The sequence below is a fragment of the Pipistrellus kuhlii genome, unplaced genomic scaffold, assembly GCF_014108245.1.
Source record: "Pipistrellus kuhlii isolate mPipKuh1 unplaced genomic scaffold, mPipKuh1.p scaffold_m20_p_1, whole genome shotgun sequence".
NCBI classification, from domain to species: Eukaryota; Metazoa; Chordata; class Mammalia; order Chiroptera; family Vespertilionidae; genus Pipistrellus; species Pipistrellus kuhlii.
In genome coordinates this window covers 60,675,878-60,696,084 of record NW_023425404.1, presented here as the reverse complement: position 1 = coordinate 60,696,084, position 20,207 = coordinate 60,675,878, and the positions used below count along the sequence as shown (strand labels likewise).

General features: G+C 41.6%; 1 protein-coding gene across 1 annotated transcript; it reads right to left on the bottom strand.

Moving 5' to 3' along the window:
* Nucleotides 1-2,154: 2,154 nt before the first annotated feature.
* RNASE10 (ribonuclease A family member 10 (inactive)) lies at nt 2,155-5,383 on the bottom strand. The gene is made up of 3 exons (XM_036411030.2): nt 4,503-5,383; nt 2,627-3,381; nt 2,155-2,471 (listed from the first exon to the last, which is right to left on the bottom strand). The coding sequence occupies exon 2, from the start codon at nt 3,374-3,376 to the stop codon at nt 2,729-2,731; it is 648 nt and encodes a 215-aa protein (XP_036266923.1). The 5' UTR covers nt 3,377-3,381; nt 4,503-5,383; the 3' UTR covers nt 2,155-2,471; nt 2,627-2,728.
* Nucleotides 5,384-20,207: the final 14,824 nt, after the last annotated feature.

The following is a 20,207-nucleotide window of genomic DNA, read 5'->3' as shown; positions in this document are numbered from 1 at the left end:
GCTGTTGTCTGGGCAGCTCTCAGACCTTTTGGGTGAAAGGACATAGGAGCTTCTCTGAGTACATTGTGATGACAGACATAACATTCTGGTACCCGAATTGGCTGCATTGCTCCTTCTTTCCTTTCATTTTGAACCCAGGGTTAGACCCCACAACACTCCGGGCCTGGCTGCTTCAGGCCTGGATGCTGCTCTGGGCCTGGCTGCTGCTGCTCTGGGCCTGACAGCTGCTGCTCCAAGCCTGGCTGCTCCAGGCCTGGGTGCTCTGGGCTTAGATGCTGCTGCTCCAGGCCTGGCTGCTCAGGGCCTGCCACTCCACTTCTCCAGCTGGTCACATTTCAAGAGCCCCATCGGTCTCTCACTGCCCTCATTATCATGTTAATTGTTGACTATTAACTACCCAGAACCTCCTTCCCGTGGTTTTGGACGATAGATGTCCCTCATATCAGTTTCAACTTTTAAATTGTTGTAGGAGCGGCATACCAGCCGCTCACTTACACTGCCATCTTGGTTTCTCCTCCCTGAGGGATCTTTTTTATTAAAGTACTAATCCCGTTAATGAAGACTCCATGACATAATCCCCTCCCAAAGGCCTCACTTCTTAACACTGTCACATTGGGCTTTAGGATTCTAACATGAATTGGGGACAGGGGAACACACATTTAGACCATAGCACCTGGAGTATGCAGGAGAATGAGAATAATAATTCATTTTCTGGTCATGTGGAATTTGCCTTTCGGAATTATACAGTGTAAACACAAAACAACACATCTTCTAATTATATCTGCTCTTGAACTCTTTAGGCCATGATCACTGCACTCCTAGGATGTGACCTCTTTCGTAACCGACCACACCACATCCACACATTGCCACCAGCCAGAAGGACAGGCCAGGGGCCCCTGGGCAGAGTGAAAGAACAGTCCTGTTTATGCAAGTAATGGCTATCTTTCATCTCGCACAGATTACGACCAACTCGGAAAAAGTATACCACCACCCATCAATCAGAGCCAAGAGAGGACATTGATTGGAAGTGCCCCATTGGCATTGCAAAACAATGGTCTCACAAGTTCTTGCAGGAGACAGGAGCAGCCTCCCACACTTCTATGTGGTGTGGAGCCTGAAAATGGTGTAGTAACCACTCTGGTGCCAGCAGTGGGGGATTCAAAGGAAAAGAAACGTGTACTGCTACCCCAGCCACCGTCAAGTGCTGTAGAACAGGAGTAGTGCTTGGATGGCTGAAAGCATCCAATACAAGTGCTCAAGTCCAAAGACCAGTAGTGACCATTGGTCACCCAGAGTCCCAAATTATCCTATGTACAGGATGTGTTTGAGTCATCCAAAATCAACATGTCAGCACCATTCTGGTGACCTGCTATCATGTGATCCCACAAAAGAAATACCACACCAGCTAGAAGGAGCCATCCACTTGCCAGGCCACCTTCCTGGAACTGGAGTCTGGCTTCAGGGGCCTACGATGACCCCCTGGGCACAAGTTTCAGAACTCTTTGGAGGCAGCTAATTGAAAGAAATGAGACTCAGGGCAACAGATGTCAGTCCAAGCTCAGGGTACCTCACCTAGATGTCACTGTTTGTTCCAGACACCAGAGGGCGACTTTCTATGTGAGGTGGGAGGAGAAGAAAGAAGAGTGCATGTCAGAGAATATTAGCCATGTTAGGAATTTGTCCAGTTCCTAGGGTTGGTAATAAAATGTGAAAGGGTCTCAAGTTTGACTTCTTCTTAACCAAAAGCTACACAATTCGTTGTATGGTGAATTAGTAAGTCACTAGAATGAGTTCTGTCTTGGTCTGCAAGACCATAACACCTTACCAGCAGACCCCTAAATTCCTAAGTATAAGCCCTATTCAGACCCCGTTCCCTCTACTTGGGGTGGTAAACACACAATGCAGTGGCAGATGATGTATTGTGGAATTGTGCAACTGAACCTGGATAAGTTTGTTAACCAGTGTTACAAAAAAAAAAAAAAAAAAAAAAAAAAAAAAAAAAAAAAAAAAAAAAAAACAACAAAAAAAAAAAAAAAAAAAAAAAAAAAAAAAAAAGGAAAGAAAAACACCCATTCCACATAGTTCTCCAGATTCAGTCAGAGATGCAATTACTTTAGTTTGCATCTGCAGCGGAGAAGTGCTGTGTGGAAAATCCAGGTTTCTCACTCTAGAGACTCAGGGTGGGTAGCAGGAAAAGGCATGGATAAGGGATGCATTAAACTCTTGTAGTCCATACCCAAAGGCAAACAGACTAATGACCAGGACCACAGGAATACATTTATTTCTTCACCAATCTCTTTCCAGGGCAGGAGTTAGGATGAGAGGAAGATCTAGATATCATTAACCTATAATACTCTGCCACTGTGGATCCCAGGAACACAATACAAGCAATGTGAACCCTGGGGCAAAGAAGAACTGTGTTTTTATGAGGAAATTATTTTTTAAAATAGGCCAGCCTTGTTTCCCAGAACCTTTATGTATTTTTTTTTTTACCAGAAACCAAAATTTTTATTGAATTTTGGTGTAGCTGGTATTTATGACACAAACTAGACCACCACAGATTTTAACATTCCACCTGCTATTTTTGCACATTTGGAAATTTTCTATATCTGCAGGCTCTCAGAACCTTTATTGCAGAATACCTAAGAGGGAGAAAATAGCTGGAGAAAGAGGAAGTGGAAAGAGAAAGAGGGGAAGGTGAAAAAAAAGAAGAAAGTAAGTTGCTTCATTATTTAGGTATTACCTGGACCTTCATGTCATTACAGGATATAATGATGAACTTTTCAAAAATGAATGTTAGGTAATTGCAGTGAGGAGTGACTTGGCCTGGTTTGGATAGCCTGCAAAATGTCAAATCAAAAGGACGGGAGCTTTTGTGACATTTGCCTCCCTGGAGCTCGCAGGCAATGAGAGGACCCTTACAGACAGCTTTGACTGTATCTAGCTCCTCATGGATGAATGTGTATTGGGTGATGCATGTGTGGTTGTGCTCCTTCATCTTGTGTGCCATCATGGTATTGCATTCCCGGGCCATCAGGTCAAGCCTGGGATAGTCTTTGTTACTCTGAGAAGGAGCCTCAGCTCTGAGCATCTTGTTTCCTCCAACTTCATCTTCACTGACGATGGTCTCTTCAGGCCAGCCAGGTAGTACCACTCCTTTGTTGCTAAGCAGCAGGGTTTCTGTTGTCCGGGTGCCCTCTCCCTCCTTCATGGCTCCAGCCTTGTCCTCTGAATCACTGGACCACAATTCATTCAGGGAGTGATCACTATCCTCCAGGACCGATGCAGCCATCCGAAGGCCCAAACCCAGGCCCATCCCAAGGCCCAGCAGCAGCAGCAACATCATAAAAAAGATTTGCATCAGAGGCAGCTTCATTTTTCCTGTGGGGAAAAGGAAGGACTGACCTTGAGATGAAGCTTGGCTCCACTAAAGACCCTAGGCTCCTTAAACCCTGACAGCAAAGCCTTTGGCATCTCCTCTCCCTTCCCCTACATTACCCCATACCCCTCAAGTCACTTCCTGTCCCTCCACACCACATTCCCTGTTGTTGTGTAATGATTTGTGGATCCTACAGAACAGGAAGAAGCAGGGGATGTGGTTCTAAAATTGGTTCATCTGTGGGGCAGCAGTAGAGGGAAGTTGACTCTCAACAGAAATTAGTTCCAAGTAATCCAAGAGACTGGTTGAGAAGACAAACAACTACAGTATCACACTTTATTTGAAAAAAATTATTATAGATTAGAGGTCCGGTGCACAAAAATTCATGCACTGGAGGGGTCCCTCCGCACAGCCTGCGCCCTCTTATAGTCCAAGAGCCCTCAGGGGATGTCCACAGGCCAGCTTAGGCCTACTCCCCAGGGGATTGGGCCTAAGCTGGCAGTCAGACATCCCTCTGGCAGCCTGGGAGCCCTCGGAGGATGTCCACCTGCCAGTTTAGGCCCGCTCCCGGTGGATCAATGATTCTCTCTCATCATTGATGTTTCTATCCCTCTCTCCCTCTTCCTTTCTCTCTGAAATCAATAAAAAATATATATATTTTTAAAAAACCACAAATTTTTTTTTTTAAAGGCCTTCTCTAAAAGAAAAAAAAATTGCTATAATCTGTTGAGTAGGCAGGAATATTGTATCAATGCTTGATATACTGAATTTGTAAAATCGTACTATCATTATTTAAGAGAATCATTGTTCTTAGGAAATGAACCCCAAAATATTAAAGTGCAAAGGGACATGGTGTATGCAAACTATTCTCAAACCTCATGTGGTTCAAAATATAGGTTATATGTATATGTGTACATGGGTTTAGAGAGAAAAAAAATTATTTTTAAAAAAGTGTAAAAAGTTTTTTTTAAAATAATGTATCTGGGATAGAGGATATTCAAGATTCCTTGTATCATTGCTGTAATTTTTCTTTAACATTGAAAATGTTTCATTTTTTTAATTTTTAAAAGAGAAAGTACAGTCTATGTTGTTCCCTGGGGCACCCAACACCACTGTGGCTTACCGGCACACTTACGTAGCTTCCAAAATTGTTTCCTCTTCTTTAACAAGTTCTTCTCTCCCAGGGTTGCCTTCCCTCTGAGAAGTGCATTTGATGTTGGGCTTCAGAAAAATGATGACCGATTGTGGTCCACATGCTCTTAAACCCAGACTGATTCCTAAGCCTACTCCCCTCCCACTTCCCCCACTCAGCGAAAACACACTAAGCCAATTCTCCTTTCTGCTCCCGCAAGCACTTTGAAGTAAGGCTATTTTGGCATTGAGACAGACCCAGACATCCAAGACAGGAAATGTCTTGAGCCTTGGAAACTGCAGTTTAATTTCGTCAATAAATTGTTCCATTCCTGAATTACACCCACTCTACCGTGGTTTATAGCACCGAGATCTTGCCCATGGGTTTTAAACCAAGTCATTTCCTTACATTCTCCGTATGTACTTCCTTTAATCATTTCCCGTCACTTTTGGAATGTCAGGGTCTTTGGCCTTTATTTGGGTCATCTAACCAAAATGGCTATTTTGCTTTTCACATTTTTGAACATTTGAACATTTGGAGTATATGAGTCAATCATAAGTTTTTTTCATATCTTTCCTATGAATCCTTTCTCAGCTTTCCACTCTCCACTACTCTGCCAATTTCCTATATGAATATCTAGATTTTTTCAATTCTGACAATTTAGCCCTAGAAAAGAGAATATCCAAAGCTGCACCATCACTATCAGTCCCTATAATCTGAATGAGTAAAACTAGGAAGTTTACAATGCTTATTCCAATAACTTTTTTAACTAAAAGTGACATCATGAGTTAATATTTTTAAAAGCACTTTGGAAGTTAATAAAGCACCATACGAACCCTCTCAAAGACATAAGCAAGCCCCTTGATGAAGAATGTTTTATTTTGTCATTCAAGCTAGAGTTTTCTGTCATCTGCAAAGTCTACCAAGTTGGTCTTTTGCAGTGCTGATAGGTCCCCTCCATTCAGTTCCCACCCCACCCTCTGCCCTTACCCTTCCCCACCCTCCATTGTCCTCATCAATAGGTGTACAATTTTTGTCCAGTATCTTCCTGCACCCCCCACACCCTTTTCCCTCCCACAATTGTCAGTCCACTCCCTTTCTATGCCCTTTATTCTATTATATTCACCAGTTTATTCTGTTAATCAGATATTTTATTCACTTGATTTTTAGATTCACTTGTTGATAGATACGTATTTATTGTTCATAATTTTTATCTTTTCATTTTTCTTCTTCCTCTTCTAAAAGAATACCTTTCAGCATTTCAAAAATAATGGTTTGGTGATAATGAAGTCCTTTAGGTTTTTTGTTTTGTTTTGTTTTGTTTTGTTTTGTTTTGTTTTGTTTTTTAATCTGTGAAGCTCTTTATCTGACCTTCAATTCTAAAGTTTTGCTGGGTAGAGTAATCTTGGTTGTAGGTTTTTGCTATTCATCACTTTGAATATTTCTTGCTACTCTTTTCCGGCCTGCATAGTTTCTGTTGAGAAATCAGCTGTCAGTCATATGGGAAGTCCTTTATGGGTAACTAACTGTTTTGTTCTTGCTACTTTTAAGATTCTCTTTGTCTTTTGTCCTTGGCATTTTAATTATGATGTGTCTTGGTGTGGTCCTCTTTGGATTCCTCTTATTTGAGGTTCTCTGTGCTTCCTGGACTTGTAAGTCTATTTCTTTTACCAGGTGGGTGAAGTTTTCTGTCATTATTTCTTCAAGTAGGTTTTCAATATCTTGCTCTCTCCCCCATAATTTGGATGTTGGTACACTTGAAGTTGTCCCAAAGGCTTCTTATAATATCTGCATATTTTTGGATTCTTTTTGCTTTTCCAATTGGGTGTTTCTTTGCTTCTTTGTATTTTATTTTATTTTATTTTTTAATATATTTTATTGATTTTTCACAGAGAGGAAGAGAGAGGGATAGAGAGTTAGAAACATCGATGAGAGAGAGTCATCGACCAGCTGCCTCTTGCACACCCCCTACTGGTGATGTGCCCGCAACCAAGGTACATGCCCTTGACCGGAATCGAACCCGGGACCTTTCAGTCCGCAAGCCAACACTCTATCCACTGAGCCAAACCGGTGCCAGCTGCTTCTTCGTATTTTAAATCTTTGACTTGATTCTTGCAATCCTCTAGTCTGCTGTTGGATCTCTGTATTTATTCTTTATTTCAGTCAGTGTATGCTTAATTTCTAGTTGGTCCTATTTTATATCCTCAAGGGTCTCACTAAATTTATCAGCAGCTTCTAGAAAATTCTTGAAAAACCTTATAACCATGGTTTTGAACTCTATATTCAGTAGTTTGCTTTCCTCTATTTCCTCATTTGTGACTTATTTCATTGTCTCCACATTTGGCTGCTTCCCTGTGTTGATAGAGTGGCTTTGTGTGCTAAGTATCCTATAGGGCCCAGTGGCTCAGTCTCCCTAATTACCTGAGGTGGACACTCTTGGTGCACCCCTTTGTGGGTTGTGTGCACAATCTTGTTGTAGTTAAGCCTTGATTGTTATTGATATCACTGGGAGGAGTTGACCTCCAGGCCAATTGGCTGTGAGGATCAGCTGTGTCTACAATGGGAGAACTGCTGTGCTGGAGACACCCTTATGGGGAAAGACTTGCTTCAGTGGGGCTTTGGTGCTCTCTGAGTCTACCGCCTGAGTGTGTCCCTTATGGATCTGAGGAGGTACAAATTTAGCCTCTGCCTAAGGCCACCCAGCAGGAGCTATGGAGAGATCTTCAGATTCCTCTTCTTTGTTTGGTGTTTGGAGGTGCCCAGATGAGGTCCAGCTGTGAAGCAATGCAAGCTGCTATGGGACCTTGGGCCTTCTTTTGGCAGCTATGGGGCTCTCTTACCCAGCTGCAGTTTGTTAGGTAATTTTAGATTACAAAGGGCCAGGCTATTCATATGCAAAGCCTCTGTGCACAGCTTGGATGGGGTGGGGTCTCAGGGCATAGTAAACAGCTATGGCTGATCTTCAGCCCTGCCCTAAGAGGTCCCGGGTCTCAGTGTTCCCCAGTAATTGCTGCAAGTACCTCTGAGAAAAAGCCTCCCTTGAGTTCTGCCCAAAGACAGACAGTCCAGTTTCTCCCCATATAAGTCTGGTTCCCCAGAGTCTCACCTGGAACTGGAGTTCAGAGCAGTCGGGAGTTTGTGTTTCCCTCCTGATTCTCAGTTGCCCACCTCCATATCTTTTTACTTTACTTCCGCACCTCCTCTGAGTCACAGTGTGCTTTTCTCTTTCTTTTTAGTTGTAGAATTTCCACTCAGTCATCCTTCCTGTGGTTCTGAATGATATCCGTTTTGTCTTTTAGTTGTAGTTTTGAAGTGGTTTTGTAAGGTAGCAATTTCAAGTGTTTATCTATGCCACTATCTTGGTTTCTCTCCTGAAAGGTATTCTTTAAGAAGAGGAAGAAGAAGAAAAAGGTAAAGATAAAAAAATTATGAAAAACAGTGATAACAAATACATATCTATCAACAAATGAATTTAAAAATCAAATGAATAAAAAATCTGATGAACAGAATAAACTGGTGAATGTAACAGAATCAGGGACATGGAAAGGGAGCAGACTGACAATTGTGGGGCGGGTGTGGTTTGGGGAGTATGGAAAGAGATTGGGCAAAGATCTTACACCTATGAATGAGGACAGTGATGGGAGGGTGTGGGCCTGGAACTGGGTGGAGGGGAGCTATTGGGGGGGGGGGGTAGAAAGAGGCACATCTGTAATAATCTGAACAATATATTTTTTAAATCCCATCTTGCTAGTGATGCTTCCTTATAATGTTACATAGTGTGATTCTTCTTGCAGAAATAATTCTGAAGATTATGCTCCATTCAAGCATGGCTAGCCAAGTGGAGTCTGAAACCTAACCCATGCTCTGCTCAGCAAATTATACAAACTGACCCAGAGTTGACTTCACCCTGAGGAGTTTTTCTTCCAATCCACACAAAAAATGTTGTTTTGGTTTTCTAGGAAGCTAAATACATGGCTTTACATTTTACTTCATTTTTACATAAATGACCTCATATAACCTCACAACACCTCCACACACACACACACAAAAGCTAGAATTATTTCTCCTGTTTTACCATAAAAGTTACTTGCCTAAGGCAGAATAAGAACAGAACCCTGATCCATTAACTCCCACCCATTGTTCCTTCTCTTACATCCTGGCCTTGCCCTTGATAGCATGCTCAGTTTAGGTCATTTCCTCATGGATCTAGAGAACAGTTGGTTACAATCAATGCCCAAAACTATCTTGCATATCTAAGATGGATATTTTCAGTTATTATTAGGAATCATAAAAATTCACTTTGTGAAATGAATTCACACAAACCTGCTACAATCCACAGAACCCAACCTTTCCAACCTCTGCCAGATCTTTCAGTTATAATTCTCTTATCCCATCTCTAACCACTGCAGTTCCCATGATTTGGGCTCTCACTTGTTCAGGCCCTGCATAGTCCCAAGTCTATCTGATAGATCAGCAGTTCTCATCCTGTGGGTTGCGACCCCTTTGGGGTTGAACAACCCTTTCACAGGGGTCGCCTAAGACCATCGGAAAACACAGATATTTACATAATGATTTATAACATAGCAAAATTACAGTTATGAAGTAGCAACAAAAATAATTTTATGGTTGGGGGTCACCACAACATGAGGAACTGTATTAAAGGGTTGAGGCATTAGGAAGGTTGAGAGCCACCGTGTTATTAATAGATGATCTTCTGGGGGAGTTATCACACTATGTCTTGTTCTTTCTGAGTGATTCTGGCAGCTTCTGTAAAGTTGGAGGAGTTTTAGCAATAGCATACGATCAATAAAGCAGACCACAACCATCCCACACTTCAGAACAAAGTTTACAGGAAGAACTACCCAAAATCATAGCTAACTTATGAATTCCTTTGCCAAGTTCTCTGTCTTCTCACAGCCTACACCTATGCTAGGAAAGTTGGATTTCTTGCTCTATAAAAGTCCTGTTTATCCATTTTTATGAATCAGTATGACATTCACTGATTTCTTTGAAATAGGCTTAATAATAATCTTTAGAGACATTTTATCTAAAAATATTTTTGAAATGGCTTTATTAGCTGGTTTGGAACTGGGAAAATGACCCTCAGGTCTAGCTTCCCACCACTAAGAAAGCCTAACTTGTGAGACAGGTGCTGGTGAGAGGGAAAGTGGTTTATTCAAGTGTCCACAACTTGAGAAGATGGGGAATGGGAACAGGGGGTTGGACCTCCTGTGTCTCAAAAACCCATCTTAATATCTCTGGTTTAAAAAAAATCTGCCGAAATCAGTTTGGCTCAGTAGATAGAGCTTCTGCCTGTGGACTGAAAGGTCCCAGGTTTGATTCCAGTAAAGGGCATGTACTTTGGTTGTGGGCACATCCCCAATAGGGGGTATGCAGGATCGATGTTTCTAACTCGCTCTCTCTCTCCCTTCCTCTCTGTAAAAAAATCAATAAAATATATATTTTTGTAAAAATCTCTGGTCCAGCCAGTGATTCCTCTAGGGTAGGGGTGTCGAACTCAATCAGAGAAGGGGCCAAAATCTAAAATCCAGCCTAAATCGCTGGCCAAATGGTTTACTGAACAGTCATAAACTGTCATTGTGATGGAAACGCAGCGGAGTGCAGTGATGACAGCGCGGTGCGGGCCACATTGCAAGGCCTGGCGGGACGGATTTGGCCCGCGGGCCTTGTGTTTGACACATGTGCTCTAGGGAGTTGGTGGGAATTCAGAAGGTGGAAACTTCTTTTTTTTAGCATGTAAATTCCAGTTTTGAAAAGAAAATCCAGTTAGAGTAACAAGCGGGTTTAATATTTACTAAATGTATATGGATAGCTTTATATAAATATAGTATATCCATCCCCTGTAGCAGTTTTGCATGCCAAATAAATAATCAAATTTCCCTGTAAGTTGCATTATTATTCTTAAGAATCTTCATAACCTTTCACATTTGCAATTTATCAGATATAAATTAACCCTGAGCATTTTAAGGTTCTGACACTTACAAATACCTTTTGTCTTACTCTAATATTTTCCTGAAGGTTCTCCTATAAATTACAGGCCAGAATTTGTATCTTCAACAAAGAAGGGCCCATAAAAAAGGACCAAACCAGACACTTCACACTATTAATGCTTTGAAGCATAGACTCATAAGTATGGGTTTTGAGTTAACATTACTTAGATCATTTTCACACCAAACCAGTGGATTAAGACAAGATTTTCAGAACTCTTTTTAATAAAAAAGCTGATAGTTTCATGAAATTGCTAGCTCAATATTTAGCAGAAAAGACTTAATTATATAGGACTAAATGAACAGAAAAGGAAAAATTGTGGTTATTCATTTGAATTGTTTTAATGTTCTACTTTAATGTTGTTTTAACACCATTCTGAATATATAAAGGCTTTTTTTCTTCTTCTTAAATTTTGTAATTCGTAACAAATTACTAGGCTCTGTTTTTGTTTTTGTTTCTAACTGAAATAACCATTTTTCTTTTTATTGAATGTATTGGGATTATATTGATTAAAAAGATTATATAGATTTCAGGTGTACAATTATTCTATAATTCATCATCTATATTTTGTACTGCATCAAGTCAAATCTTCTCCCATTACCATTTATCTCTCCTTTATCCTCTTCTACCTTCTCCCCCTTTCCCTCTGAGTGAAATAAACATTTTTAAATGTTATCTGATTCTCATTGCCCTACATACCCGAGCCAAGAATTCAAAACTCTTAACAAGGCTCCTTACTTGTTATTTCAGCATAGTTATTTGCATAGGTCCACTAAGAACTTGTCCTCTTTTTTACCGGGATATAATGGAAAAATAAGTTATGCAACCAAGGTTTTGTCCAGAATGTTATTTTTGTTACTTTAATAAATTTTTTTTATTGATTTGAGAGAGAGAGAGAAACATCAATGGGTTACCTCCCATACATTGACTGGGGACTTAACCCAAAACTTGGGCATGTGTGCTGGTCAGGAATAGAACAAGGCCAGAATGTTATTTTGAAAATGATGCTCACTAAATCCATTATAATGAACCAATTCCTACAAAGGCTCTCAGAAAAACTTGCCTAGGACCTGGCTTATAGCACCCCAGCTGTGTAGGAGATAAGGAAGATAACTTCCTGGCACACCAGGAACTTTAAGACATTGTGCAGATTGGGGGAAGAAAGGAATTTACCCAAATTGTATTGTGGGTGAAATTGGGTAAAAGGGGTTTATTTGGCTTGGTTTCTGTATATTTAAGATAGCAAAAAAAAAAACAGAGGCTTTTTAAAAAATATATATTATATTGATTTTTTACGGAAAGGAAAGGAGAAAGATATAGAATTAGAAACATCGATCAGCTGCCTCTTGCACACCTCCCACTGGGGGTGTGCCTACAACCAAGGCACATGTCCCTGACCAGAATTGAACCTGGGACCTTTCAGTCCTCAGGCTGAGGCTCTGTCCACTGAGCCAAACCGGTTTTGGCAACAGAGGCTTTTAAAAGGCCCACATGAGATTCCTTTTGAAAACTTCCTGAAAGAAGTTAATTCTGTGGCCTTGTCAATAATATATGGCTTTAGATTCACAAAGCAGATGTAAAAAGGCCTATAGAGCAAATTAACACTCTTGCTGCAGCTATCTACACTAATAAAAGAGAAAAATGCTAATTGACCATACCTTCGCTACTCCCACAGCCAATCAGAGTGAGTAGCCCAACAAAGATGGCGGCTAATTTGCATACAAGGAGAGAGGGAGGAGTGAAGACAGCTTAGAAGGAAGAGGGAGGAAAAGCGGAAAGAAAGGTGGCTGCCAGAGGGAAAACATAAACAGCAGTGGCAGCGGTGTGTGTGCGTGCGTACAACAGCAGCAGTGGCGGTGGCCGGCAGGGCAGGTAGCAGTGGCTGATGGCAGGAATCTTCCTGCAAACAGGCTTCTAGTAATCTATAATAATAAAAGCATAATATGCTAATTAGACCAGACAGCTGAATGTCCTTCTGGGCCTCCTTCTGGATGAAGTCCTGAAGGGGCTGCGAGGGCCGAACCCCTTGCATGAATTTTGTGCATTGGGCCTCTAGTATATAAATAGTCAAGCCACACCAACAGTATTTCCCTTTTGCTTTTTTTCTTTCCCGCTGAACTGAGAGGTTCTTATCCTAGCTCTCTTTCTTTCCTCAGTACAGTTTCTGGCATAAAGAATGTAGTCAACATTATTTATTAGAAGGATGAATATCAGACTATGAAATTGGATTTTCACCTGTTGTAACTCTGAGGTAGTGATGGGGAGCTAGGGTTGAGGGCTGAACACATTAAGCTTGGTTTCCTCTGCTCAACTCCCCACTTTAAAATAAACTTATAATTAGCTTTAAAAGTACTCTAATAATAAATGAATATGTCAGTAAAAATAATAAAATAGGGAAGAGAAATAAACAAGATAGGCAAAATGTTAATTTTTGTTGAAATTGGTGGGCACTTAAGGATTAATTGTAGCCTTCTCTACTCAGTGTACGTTTGAAAATTTTCATAATAAAAAAAAAATCACCTTGAAGGAGAAGGAAATTACAAAAAGGAAGTTTGTGGGCTTTGTGAAAAAAGAATTGAAGGATGACTGAGTTCAGGCTGTTGTGGGGTTTTTGTGTGGGTTTTTTTTTGGGGGGGGAAAGGGGGGGCGGGTTTGCACTCAGTAGTATAACCACTTCCTGAACTATATCTGCTTTCCAATTCCCACTGCCCAGTTCTGGGAGGTACTTTGCAAAACAGCAGAGGTTTCAAGGAAGAGTGAGCCTAGGGAGGCAAGTACTAGTAGAAAGTGGTGCTATTTCAGCCCTGGGTAGTGGCTAGCCTCACCTTACACACTGGTCCTAATGCTGAGCCATATCAGGTCTGAAACTGGGCAGCAGCCAGCTATTGCTGGCCCCCAATTATATATGCATCAGGAGGACTTGACCAGACATAGTTGATAAAGATTTATTCAAGTATCTTGCAAACCAGAAACACAACTAGGCAAAACCAAGAGTGCTCCAAAAAAAGAATGAACAGTTAAGGGTTCTTATGGTTAAATATTCATATTTGAGAAGTATCAATCCTGCATTCTGGACTGGCCCAAGATTATAATCTTCCAGATGTCTGATGGTCTGCATAATGAATGTCAGGTGGTCTGGACATATGAACATTCTCCCTCAAGTCTTTCAGGGGGTTGTCAGAAGGTTATCTACAGGAAGAGTTCAAAAGTTTACGTTCCCAGGCTTGTTAGCATAAGAATAGAATAGTTTCTTTATGCTTCAGCCTACTTGATTTTAGTTAGTGTAGGAGACAGGCCTCTCTATGATTCATCTTAATGGTGTAGGAGACAGGCCTCTCTATGATTCATCTTCATAGTACATGGCCAGTTGGTTACTGAATTTCCCCAAGGCAAACAGAATGTGGGGAATGGGTGGTGAGAGGTTATGAGAACTGTGCACATGGCTGGTAGTGCATTTTTCCAGGAAGAGTCCACTAGACAAAGGGAAGTGAAGGCAATTAGAAAAGGCCTCAGCCCAGTTATTATAAATGACCCAATAGGAGACAATAAGGCCTAGGGGATATATGAGGACACATGTGACCTCATAGTACTCAGCCAATGAGGAACTGGAGGATGGACTGAATAAATAGACTGTGTTCACCACCCCAGGTGGGCTTGTATAACCAGACAAACATCCACTCTCAAAAACATATTAAAAGTCTTGTTTTAGCCATACTTCTGCCTCCAAGTCCATTATTTGAATTCAGACAGGTGAGCATTTCTCACAGTTCAAGTGAGCAGTTCTCACTTGATAATAGTGACTCTTTTTGTTTATTCTTTTCTACCATGAGCAAGATTAAAATGGAATTCTCAAAGTGCTGAGGGAGAGACAGAAGAGGGGTGAATGTATGTGGGGGAATCAGTGCTGGAGATCAGGGGAGAGATACCAGGAAGGTTAGAAGCACTGTGGCCCCTATTTGTCATTCTCTACCTCCAAGAGTGACTCAGGAGGAAATCAGGAGCAAGTGGAATCAGCCAGCCCTGGGAGAGAGGAAACAGAAGAAAGAATGGATGTTGCTCATTTGCCTGAGCCTACAAAAATACCTTCAGATTCTCTTCAGGGCCCCATGGCTCATACAGGGCAAGGCTTGTTGGATAAAAATAAATTGCCCAATGACATGATTCTTGAGGATTCTTTCTATTGCACTCCAAAAAAATATTATTTCTTATTAGCTGTTCACTGTTTAAGATTTCTCCATTTGAGAGACATTCCTTTAACAGTCATCTTCTTTCCCTGACTTTGTGTTTTGTTTTGTTTTATGAAATTACTCCCATACCCAAAGTGGTTTTGTAACTGGACAACTAATAGGTCCAGGCTGCCTGTCACTACTTGAGTCAATTAAGCAGAGGCAGGGTTTAATCATACCTGAGCATTTATTCCAATAATGCAGGCAATATAAGAGAGCTGCAGGTCATCGACAAAAATCTGCAACCCCTCATAAGTCAGCTGCCTCTAGAGGGTAGGACAAAGATTACTTGGGGAAGTAGGAGTTACAGGCATTCGAAGTAGGCAATGTGGCCTGGGGCACATTATTTGGGCAACAAGTTGTTAATTTTTCCATGATAAGAGGCAGTTCTTGAATGGGGATGGACCAAATTCCAAAGTTGACTCCCAGTTCCAAGGTTAACTGCCAGGTCCAAGGTTGACTCTCAGCCAGGTTAGAGTGGGCTTTCCTAAATCAGAATAAGACAATTACAATTAACAGAGCATGATTAATATTTCTTGTTTTATTTTATTTTTTTTCTAGAAGTTGCTCCACTTGGGTTTTTTGTTTTTTTTCTACCTGGTCTTCTAGCTCACTGATGCAGTCCTCTGCTTCTTCTAGTCTACTCTTTTTAAAATATATATATATATTATTGATTTTTTACAGAGAGGAAGAAAGAGGGATAGAGAGTTAGAAACATCAATGAGAGAGAATCATCGATCAGCTGCCTCTTGCACAACCCCCCCTGGGGATGTGCCCACAACCAAGGTACATGCCCCTGACTGAAATCAAACCTGGGACCTTTCAGTCTGCAGGCCAATGCTCTGTCCACTGAGAAAACCAGTTTTGGCTTCTAGAATACTCTTGATACTTTCTATTGAGTTCTTTACAGCAGCGATGTCATTTTTTATTTCTTTTTGGTTCTTAATTTCTTCTTGTTTCTTACATATATTATCGAATTTGTCTTCCATTCTTTTAAGCCACCTTATGACCATTTCTCTGAATTCTTTCTCTGACAGGTTGTTTGCCTCCATTTCGTTTACTTCCTTTTCTGGTGACGCCTGCTTTTCTTTCATACATGGGCTGTTTCTTTGTCTCCCCATGGTCTCTCTTCTCTGGGTGTCTGGTTATATAGTTCTCTCTCTCCTTTCTGTTGTGGAGAGTAGAGCTCCTCTGAATCCATGTGTTTGTGCCAGTTGGGGACTGGTGTTCTGGGGTTCACAGCTGTTCAGTGGGTGCCATAGTTGTAGATTCCCTGGGTTTTTCAGGTTCCCGACCACATCCACTTTTCCCTTCAAGATGGCGCAGTCTCTGCGTCTGATCCGGTCACTCTGGGAGGAAACCCAGCAGCAGTGGGAGCTGCCTGGTTAGGGGAGCCCCTTCCAGCAGTCCCCCACTGTCTCCTGGAGTATAGCTGTCCCTCAACTTACCAACAAACACTCCCCGTGCAACCACACACTCTCCCTTTGTTTTCTCACTCACACACTATCTTGCAGACTTTCTTTCCCATCAGCAGCTTGTTTTCCCTCTTGTTTTATTTCTTATAATAGCTAGTCCTCAATATTCTATTTCTGCCTCTAACAGTTTGGTTGTTCATTATAGCACCTTCTTTACTTTGCTTATGACTGCGACTCCAACTTGGGCAGCAGAAGCAGCATGGCCGATGAAGTGGCCCAAGACTTCAGAGCTGGGTGGGATATGGCCCAAACCAGACTGCTCACAAACCCATGGCTGGGAAAGTGCCTCACATCTGGCCACTAACGCAGCCAGGAAAGATGCCCCCTCTAGCAGAGGGGTGAAAAAAACCTCATCACTACAGGCCCAGGACCATTGGATTTGGAGAAATCCATTGTTACCAGAAATCCACTGAGTTTCAGAGAACCGTCATCCATGTGCTGCAGGAGGCTACTTAGCTTACCTGGTAGGTTTATTTGAAGATACAAATCTATGTGCCAGCCACGCTAAGAGAGTCACCTTCATATTCAAAGACATCAAGGTGGCTGGCAGGATAAGGGGAGAGAGAGCATAAGTGAAGGCAAATCTATGAAATACTTTGGTTTAATTTGTGACTTTTTTGGAAAGAAATTGTTTATAATATGTTGCATTTATACTTAAGTCATCCCATCTTTCACTCAGGATGAATGCAAAAAGTGACTGTTCACAGACCTCAGTGAGGTGAATACTGTTGCTCAGGAGGAATAAGTGGCTAATATGCAGAAGGGATGGGCTGTACTTCTTGCTTCTCATGATTATGTTTCTATATATGGACTTGTTGGGTAGCTATTAAGGTACTAGTATTGGTAAATATGTACAGGGTTCTTTTGCAATAAAACTGGTTATGACTTTATATAAGTGTTTAAATTTGGGGCTAAGTCTGACTATGTATTGCTGTGATAAAATGTGGGGTTTTTTCAAGAGTGAAAATAGAAATCTTAACCACAGCATAACTAACAGTTTCCTTTAGAGAGAGAGAGAGAGAGAGAAAGAGAGAGAGAGAGAGAGAGAGAAAAGAAAGAAAGAAAGAAAGAAAGAAAGAAAGAAAGAAAGAAAGAAAGAGAGAGAGAGAAAGAAAGAAAAAAAGAAGAAAGAGGCTGAGGCTTCTGGTCAAAATGGCATACTGGCATACTGCATAACCTTGGTACTCATTGCCTCCCACAACCACATCAAAATTTACAACTAAAATATAGAACAACCATCATTCAGAACCACCTGGAACCTAGCTGAATGGAAGTCTTACAACTAGGTAATTAAAGAAACTTATGGAGATTGATAGGACAGAGATACCAAGCAGAATCTTGGAACCAGCTGATCCCACTTCCACATGTGATGGTTTAAAATGGGGAAGAATATCTGGTCTGTATGTGTTTCTAGAAGTGGGGTCCCTATCCCACACCAGGCTCCCCAGCCCAGGGACCCAGTACCAGAAAGAGAAGGCTTCACAATTTCTGGCTATAAAAACCAGTAGGAGATTGTGACTGAGTGAGGAGTCCCAGGCAGTTCCATATATATATTATTGATTTTTTATAGAGAAGAGAGAGGGATAGAGAGTTAGAAACATCAGAGTTAGAAACATGAGAGAGAAACATGAAACATTGATCAGCTGCCTCTTGCACACACACCCCTGGGGATGTGCTCACAACCAAGGTACATGCTCTTGACTGGAATTGAACCTGGGACCTTTCAGTCCCCAGACCATTGCTCTATCTACTGAGCCAAACTGGTTTCAGCCCAGGCAATTCCTCTTAAAGGGCCTGCACATGGACTTATTTGAACTTCTGAGCTCCAGCACTGGGCAGCAGCTTTAAAGGAACCTGGGACATTCAGGGAGAAACTAACTTGTCTGGAATCAGGACAAGAGCTTTCTCCCAAAAAAAGTGTTGGCAGAGACCAGTGTTCCTTTATTGAGTCCTTCCTGCCACAGAGCTGATACAGGGGTCCTCAAACTTTTTAAAGTGGGGGCCAGATCACGGTCCCTCAGAGAGCTGGAGGGCCGGACTATATGAACTACTAATTCCTACTGTAACATCTCGGCTGCGCTCACTGCCCAAAAAACCTGGCGGGCCGGATCAGACTCCTCTGCGGGCCGCATGTGGCCCGCGGGCCTTATTTTGAAGACGCCTGTTAGGCTCTCCATATCTGAATCTCCATCAATCTGGCTCACACTTTTCCCCTGTCCTGATAATTTCTTTAGTTCCTGGTTCTCCGTATTTGCACGTAATCCAAACCATTTCCAGTGGCTTTTCCGTATAACTGGCCTCTCTTGCCTCATGTTTTGGACTTTTCTAAAATCTCTCAAACAAGCACTAGCTGGCTTCAGCATGCTCTATACCTCTCAATAACTGGCTTTAGGACTTGCACTAGTGGGTCACAGCTTGGCCTCTCTTGGGCACCTTCAAGCTCAACACAAGTAGCAGCCATCTGCAGATTGCTTTGTAGCACATTCTGGGTAGCTCCAGGCAGGACATAGACAGAGGCTGACTTTTCACTTCCCAGGAGGCCCCAGTGCCAGTACACCTGATGGTCAACTTCAAACGTGCTGGATTACAACTCTTCCATATCCACCAGTGACACCCTCAAGAGGTGTACTCAGTGAGCATCAAAGCCCCACTAAAGCAAGCCCTGCTCCATAGGGTTGCCTCCTGCACAGCAGCTCTTCCTCTGTAGTCGCAGCTGATCTTCATAACCAATTGGCCTGGAGGTCAATCCCTCCCAGTGATGCCAAAATTAATCAAGGCTCAACTATAATAAGACAGAGCACACCTAACATTGGAGTAGACCTGGCATGCCCAACTCAGATGACTGGGGAGGCTGAACCACTGGGCCCTACAGGACACCTACTATACAAGGTGATTATACAAAGTCTGGCAGACATAGCAGCTCTATCTGATACTTAAGAACAAACACAGGAAAGCAGCCAAAATGCAGAAACAAAGAAACATGACACAAATGAAAGCACAGGAAAACTTTCCAGAAAAAAAGAACTAAATAAAATGGAAGCAAGAAAATTACCAGATATAGAGTTCAAAACAATTTATAAGGATGCTCAAGAAACTTAATGAGAATTTCAAGGAACATAGTGAAAATTTCAGGAAGCAACACAAAAAAAGGATTAGTCAAAAATTAAGCATACAATAAATGAAGTACTGAGGTTCTGGGAAGGAAGGAATGTGTTCCCTCTAATACCTTTGAAAAGTATAAACAGAGTCATTAGTGCCTGTGGGGGCCACCATACAGAGCAGTTTCTGTTTCTTAGCTCTCTGCCCTCTTATGGACAGGCATCAAGTCAAAGTTAAACTCCCAATGTGGACTCATTTCCTTTCACTATCAAGGCTCCCTATCCATCATTGATGGTCTGCCTCCTGCACGCCCCCTACTGGGGATGGAGCCCACAACCCAGGCATGTAGCCTGGGCTGGAATCGAACCTGGAACCCTTTAGTCCACAGGTGGTGCGCTATCAACTGAGCCAAACCAGCTAGGGCTATAATGATCTTCTTAAGTGAGGTAACGGTAATGATGCCATGTAGGAGAATGTCCCTATTCTTAGAGATGCATGCCAATGTATTTCAAAGCGAATTGACATGATGTTTTCAACAACTTACTTTCAAATGACTCAGGAAAACAGAAGGGTGTGTATGTGGCAAAATTTTAACAATTGATGACTTAGGTAGAAGGTATGAATACTAATGTTTATCATGCTATTCTTTCAACTTTTCTCTAGGCTTGAAGAGAGTAAAAAATTTCAAAGTAAAAAATTTTGAGACAAAGTGGAGACATAAAATTTCAAAAATATATATCAAGTACACCAAACTGGTAACAGTGAGGGGACAAAGGAGGTCTTTATTTCTTCTTGATATTGTCCAATTGATCTACTTTAATATGTATTTTTATAATACCATAGGATTTTAATTAAAGTTTTGAGTTATATACATTATTTAAAACCAA